Source organism: Dromaius novaehollandiae, chromosome 19 (assembly GCF_036370855.1).
Source record: "Dromaius novaehollandiae isolate bDroNov1 chromosome 19, bDroNov1.hap1, whole genome shotgun sequence".
Taxonomy (NCBI): Eukaryota; Metazoa; Chordata; class Aves; order Casuariiformes; family Dromaiidae; genus Dromaius; species Dromaius novaehollandiae.
This window is the reverse complement of record NC_088116.1, coordinates 6,674,279-6,681,076: the sequence shown is the minus strand read 5'-3', so window position 1 is coordinate 6,681,076 and position 6,798 is coordinate 6,674,279. Positions and strand designations below refer to the sequence as shown.

Genomic DNA, 6,798 nt, shown 5'->3' with positions numbered 1-6,798 from the left:
CCTCAGCCCGCCCTGAGGGCGACGCGGCCCCGACCGCCCCGCTGCTCGGTGCCCGGCTGCTCGCGCCTCGAGCAGCCCGGCGGACGCGCAGCTCCAGCTGTTTGGCCACCAACTTCCCCAAGTCTCTCCGCTTTACCGGCTTTTTTTTTTTTTTTTTTTTTTTTTTTTTTGGGGGGGGGGGGTGTGTGGAAGGGGGATAACCGGAGCCTGCAGTCAGATAATGGAAACGTCTCCAGTTGACTGGTTCGCAAAAATAGGCGGTTTTCTGAGAACGGAGTCTGCCTTGCGGGCACGCAGTGGCTTACTGCATTCGCCCTCATTCAGGTTCAGCACTGCTTAAGAGCTGCATCAGTCTGGGCTACACTTAGCAGTAAGCGCAACACCAAATATTTAATGAAAGAAGATAACTACAAAAATCCTTTTATGTGACCTATATTTAAGTACTTGGGGCCACGGCCAGGAAAATGGCTAAACAGGACTGATTTACTACTTTTGTCTCTGGAATCATATGAAGCAAAGACTACCTCTGTTGATTGGAAAAATAAAGAAAGTAAAACCCCATACATTTAGCATGTTTAACTGCAATGTGCAGCCCTGCTACAGACATCCCAGCCTAAGGCTGCGGTTGTTGACCTTTCACTGTTTGACATGTTTTCCCTGTATTAACTAAGCTTCATTTCTTTCTCAGGCTGCTATCTAAATTAAAAAAATTAAAAAAAATTAAAAAAAGCTTAACCTTTTCTCAAAGAGAGATTAATTGAAATCTGGCTGTTAACTCCTGCCTGGAGAAGAAAAAGGACAAGGAACTGTTCAAAGTGCAGCCAAGCAATTTAGCTGACAATACCAAGTAAAACTTCCATGCTTACAGATCCTCCTTACGAACCAAGCAATAACTTTATTATGTTCAGCCTCAAAAGGAAAACTAATGATTAACTTAATACCACATTTATTTTTAGATAGTACTGTAAGAGTGCACATCACCTTACAAACACACAATGACAGAGCCCTGCCACAAGGAATTTACAATTGAACTTTGACAGATACAATAAAAAACAAAAAAAATTCAGGAACAAGGGAGAGTGGGGGAGGCTAATCCCAGGAGGTTGAAAGGAGGGTGCATCCTGAAAACGGGAATTCTTCCAAGAACAAAGAGCAAGTGATAGAGGAGCTGGGCACACGGGAGTGATGTGCAGCAGTAGGAAGGATGATAGCGCGGAGCACGGGACACTGAGAAAAGCAGATTGCGCAAAGACAGGCAGAGCACCCCAGGTAGAAACAAAAAAAACAAACCCAAGGACCTCTAAAGTTTATAATTAACATGTGAGAATGCATCTACATAATACATCATTGCTTCAGCTATTTCCAGAGAAGATAAATGTTGTGAAATATAATCAAAAGTGTCTGTTTTACAGGCCCTTCCCATCAGGAATACCAGTGTAATATTAGCCTGCATTATGAATACTTTGCACTTCTAAACTGGGAAGTGGGGAATACCAAAAGCCTTGCAGATAAAGAAAAAAAACACTCAAAGGAAAAAAAGTAACAGAAAATTTGTAGTTTTAAGATTCCATTCTTTTCCCTTAGAGTATCTGCTTTATATTTTGTAGTATATTTTCCAAATTCATCAGCTTGTGAAGAGAGAAACCTCCTACTTTAAAACATTTTAGTGATTTACTGTTTTAGTTAAAATCTCACTATCGTACAATTTTCCTTTATAGACAGAACATGAAGAGGCCAGGTGTTGCTGTGGGAGTTAGACATTTCAGTCAGTGTAACAGCATTGCAGTTAAGCTGGACTCTCAGCCAGATTTGTTTTCCACAGACATCTGTGTCCAATTATTTCTTAAGTATCCAGATACTCTATGACAGTAAGTGAAGAAAGTTACAAGACTCCTATTAAGCAAAATAGCACAGATTTTCTCTGCTACTCTTGATAGCATCACATTCGTGCTATAAAGATTGTGTTGATGGGTTTTAGGTACTGACATCTCAGTAAAAGGAAAAAGCTCTCTGTTCCTTCCCCAATCCATTTTCCCCAAATAAAGACATTTTTAAAATGCATGCGAGTTCTCTGTAGAAACCAGGAGCAGTTACTCCAGAAGGTGCAATCACCTTTATACAGTAGCATCACCGAGTCCGAGTGCTCCTGCAAATGGCAAGGACTCACAGATCAGGTTTCTGTTTAGTTACTTTCAGTTAGGGATGCTTCTACTGAAGAAATGAGGTCTTTTCCACAACCGCCTCCTAGCGCTTCTAACATGGGTGGGGGAGAAGGGGGAGAGAGAAGAGGCATTAAAAAAAAAATTTTACAAGTTCCAGAATTTAGAAGTTATGAAACCAGTTAAACACACTGACCTATATTTTAATTATACAGGTAAATGCATTATTGATTTAATTGATGTGGCTCTCTAGCCTTTGGTAGCCCATTTATTTTTTCCACTGGGTGGCTCACGCATGTAGAAGTGTACATCAGGAATTTCCTTTGTCCTGCATCACTTGGCTGGAAGGCAGAAGTGCTGCATTCCATTCCACATTTAAGTAATCCATCGTTATGTTTCCATGAGCATCAGAGAACAAGGCAAACTGCCCATGGACAATCACATTTAACAGAACTGTCTTGACAATTTTTTTCTGCACCATACAAGACAACATGTAGAGGAAGCTGAAGCCAGAATACTCTGGTTGTCCTTTTAGGGGCCCACCTCTGCAGCAGATGCCGCATTTAAGTAATTATGCCACAGTCAGAGTATATGCACATTGTACATGCAGCTATAGCTATGTTGATAGATAAATTTGAGATTGACTTTAAAATTAGTCTAGTCCACAACTAGTGGAGTAAAATGAACCCTACAAGACCAGACCATCATTCCACCTAGCCCAGCATATTTCCTCCATTCTATAGTAGTATGTTCTTAAAGAGACAGAGCACATGGAAAAGTAATCATTCCTTGGCATACTTTTCCTATTTACAGCAACTTTAAATCTCCCTGAATTAGTGGACATATTAAACCATCGTTTAACTAGTCCCTTTAAAAAAAAAAAAAATCCATTTATACTTTGCTCCCCACAACATCCTGCAGAATGAATTCCACAGCCTGACTTTGCACTGCCTGAGAAAGCACTCCCGTTTGTCCTTTTAAACCCTGACAACTGAAGCTTCATTGTGCATCCATCGGTCCTTGTGACTGCAAGCCAAAGGCATGCTTTAACTCTGAATCTGCAAAGGGAGCCTGAAACCTTGACTCAAAGGCATGTTCTTCTCCTTACAGCTGACTAGCAGTTTCTAAGCACTGTGCCACATCAGAGACACTAATCACATTTATCCAGTATTTTAGCACATGAAAGTGGCTTGGAGAATACTCCCAATACAGGGCAGGACTTGGGAATTGCAGTAGGAAGGTAGATGGCAGGAATAAAAGGGTGTTCTCCATTTAATTTAGCTGCACACACTTCAAAGGCAGCAGCATCTCCACTGCGACTTCAGCAATATATGCCATTCAGAGGGTATTCCACCATTTTGCAGGGACATTTGTATCAGGAATTCAGGTGGCAGAGTGGAAGATACCATGCTCAATAGTTTGAAATTAAGGTGAAGTTAGCACACTGAAGTCCTCAAACAGCTGTCTATTTTCAGATATCGTGAATCTGAGGACTGTGGCTCACACTCACCTGTCTGAGATCTTGCTAAAAAAAGTCACTCTCACATCACAAATATCTTGCAGCAAGAGTAGGAACCTTCTTTTAGAAGCATTTAGAAGTGGCAAGTAGAGCAATACAGAACGCAGAAATCTGCAAAAAGCCCTCTGGAAATACGGAAAGCTGAACTACTACTGGTGGATTTCTAGGCACGTACTTGAGACAATTGCAAGTGAGCAGGAAACCAAATCAGAACGGTGCCTCCCTAATTATTGCTTGACACAAGGGAAAAAAGCTGGGAAGGGCAGTAAATCGTCACTAAAGCTATAAGAGCAAACAGAAAATGAAAGTTTTAGAACACCATCATGTTGACAGCAGGCGATAAGGCTGTCTTGGAACAAACATTTAATAAAGGCAACACGTAAAAAAAAAATCCACAAGTGTGTCAAATACTCAGTGGCAAGTCATTTTAAAACAAGTGACTGAAGACTAAAAGGTACCGTGGAGTGTAGTAGCATCTGAACTGCCCACGGGAGCTGTCTGAAGGCAGTGACTCGAGATGGCGCTGCTGTCCCACAACGCTGCCTAGTCACTGTGTCCTGGCAAGGGCACCAGGAAGCGGCTCCTCAGGGTTTCCGACACCCAGCGATTCCTCCCGAGGCTCTGGGCAAGACATTGCCAAGCTTGAGATTTAGAATGGTGAAAACCTGGCTGGGCTGAGCATCTGCATGTTTCAAACCATCGATATAGGAGTTAACACCCAGTTTTCAGGTAATTTCTCACCAGCAGGTCCAGGCGCACTGATGTTTCCGATGCCCAGCTTGGAGTTCATGGGACAGCGATTGAGTCTTATACTTTTCCAACCAGACACGAAGTTTAATGACTTACCCACTGCCAGACTCTGCAATAAATGCAGGAGTTGGCAGTTCAGAAAGCATCACCACTACATCTTCATAACTGCCTTTTTTTCCCCTCTCTCCTCCAACCTTCCTGCAGCCACGAGCTCAGCCCAGCCCAGCACGCATGCTGCTGCTGCACACCTGCTGGTGTTCATCCTCAGTGCGGCACAGTCCTGCTAGAGCAGGTCCAAATGGTGCAGTGCTTAATGCTCGTCACAAGGATACACAGGCTGCGCTACTGACCTCATCAAGAAGGTTAAGGGGAGAAATGTCTACTTAGACAAGACCTAGGAAAACCAATATAAAAATAAGCAGGTCAAGAATTCCCTTTGTATTCCCTCCACGGCAAACAGACCCTGGGGCACCTTTACCCACACATATTGCTCTATAAGTCAATACAATCAACCACCACGTACTCCGTCCAGACAGAGCACAGACATCGTAGAAGGCTCGTAATACAGCCAAACCAGCAGCTTTTTGGTCAGTCACAGTAACCTGGTGTTCAGCAGCTTGGGGGCTATTATCAGAACAATGTGAATAGGCTATGGCTAAGGGAAGAATTACGTTGCCACATCGCCCTGACGTGTTCACAGGATCCAGTTACCAGATGCAAGGAGTGTTCTGCACTCTTGATTTAACAGCAAGTCAGCTCATGACACATGAATACTGAGGTGTGTGGAGCCCCAGAACCCACCTTCAGGAGGCTTCTCCACTGTACTAAGTACAAGCTGCTGCTCTTCTCCCAGGGTCATTTCAGAGAGAGGAGGCGGCAAAAGGCAACAAGTCTCAAAGCACTTCATCGGTAAACAAGATCCAATTCCTATCTGAAAGGTTCAAGACTGCAGACAGTTTACATGTACAGACGATTTACAGGCCAGGAGGAAGAGGCATCCAGGCCTTCGAAGGCTTGGGATAGGACCAAGCAGTCCACTAGGCTCTTCATTTCAGTGTGGAAGGCAGATCCATTGCTCACAGTCTGTGCCACATGTAGTAATAAAGGATTTGGGAGTTGTCAACACCAGCAGCCAGCATTTAGCAATATACTGAAGTTCTGCTCATACACATAGGAAGAAATTCCCTTCCCTGCCTCAGGAACAGTCTGGGATACGTCTGGATAGACGGTAAAACCACTGGGTCCAGCTACCCATCAAGCAGAAAGGCCACTGCCAAACCTAAGGGAAGGGAGGAGAGCACAGCCTGCATCTGAGACAATGTCAGCCAGGGTTGGGGGAAGAAGGAAGGGAAAAAAACCCCACAGACTTCAGTGTGTTACATTTGCAAACTCAAATTATGGTCTGTCTTCCCTCTTCCCCCATCCCTGCAATTCCTTCTCTCCCCAGTCCCCCTAGTGCAGAGACACTGCTGCTGAAGAGCGTGATCAGGGAATAATTTAAGACACAATAACTGTGTAGCCTTTATAAAAAGGAAAAATGTCCCATGTTCTGGAGTAAGGAGTGGGAGGTCTCTTCCTGCTCTATATCTGAGGAAAGCTCAGTCACGCTGTATGGCCCTCACTCCAGTGATGAGCAAAGACTGGCAGAGCCAGGAAAGAAACAGCCTGGCTTACACCACAGGTAGAGCCCACGGATGTGGCAGGAACCTGTACAGGGGAAGTTGCATTCGAAGCACCAGTTTACACAAAGGCTTCCTCATTAGGAGTGCCATTGATTTTGAGGAAGAGTTTGGCATCATCATTCTTCTGTTTTCTTTCTCTCTCTAGCCTGCGTCTGTAGCAGACCAGGTAGATGGGAAGGCAGAAGCCCAGGAAGCTCAGAGCAAGCAAGCCAACATTCACCTGCAGGAACAAAGATGAAATGAAATTAGGAAGGCTAGGAAGGCGACAACCTAGTCATGCATGCTGAAGCGTCAGAACCCTGCCCGTATCATTCAGCTACAGACTGACGTCCAGGAGACGCCCTGTTCAGTGTATTGGCAACAGCCTCCATTGTATTTTTATTTATATTCCTGTGACCAGAGCACCATGTGTATAAAATAAATGCTGCAAGAGTTTGTTGTTCTGGATCATGGCCGAAGGAATCTCTTGTTTGACAAAACAAGCAGGGCTGTTACAGCCCTCGCTATGACAGGCTATAGCTAGTCTACAGGACTGACTTATCTCAATCTCAGAAGCAGAAGATGGAGTAGAATTTAAGCTGTGGTTCTTTTACACCAGCACTGCTGATTGTGGGAAGAGCCTAAGGCTGCTGGAACACAGGTGTGGGCACACGTAGCCTACTCTTGCTCTCCTCAAGACCACCTGTGT

General features: G+C 44.2%; 1 protein-coding gene across 3 annotated transcripts in view; it reads right to left on the bottom strand.

Moving 5' to 3' along the window:
• Positions 1-929: 929 nt before the first annotated feature.
• The window catches only part of SLC43A2 (solute carrier family 43 member 2), a 33,419-nt gene continuing 27,550 nt past the window's right edge, over positions 930-6,798 (bottom strand). For all 3 annotated transcript variants that reach the window (XM_026105574.2, XM_064523317.1, XM_064523315.1), the window contains one exon: positions 930-6,330. In XM_026105574.2, coding sequence (XP_025961359.1) covers positions 6,169-6,330 — 162 coding nt within the window. In that variant the 3' untranslated portion in view covers positions 930-6,168. The remainder of the gene's footprint in view (positions 6,331-6,798) is intronic.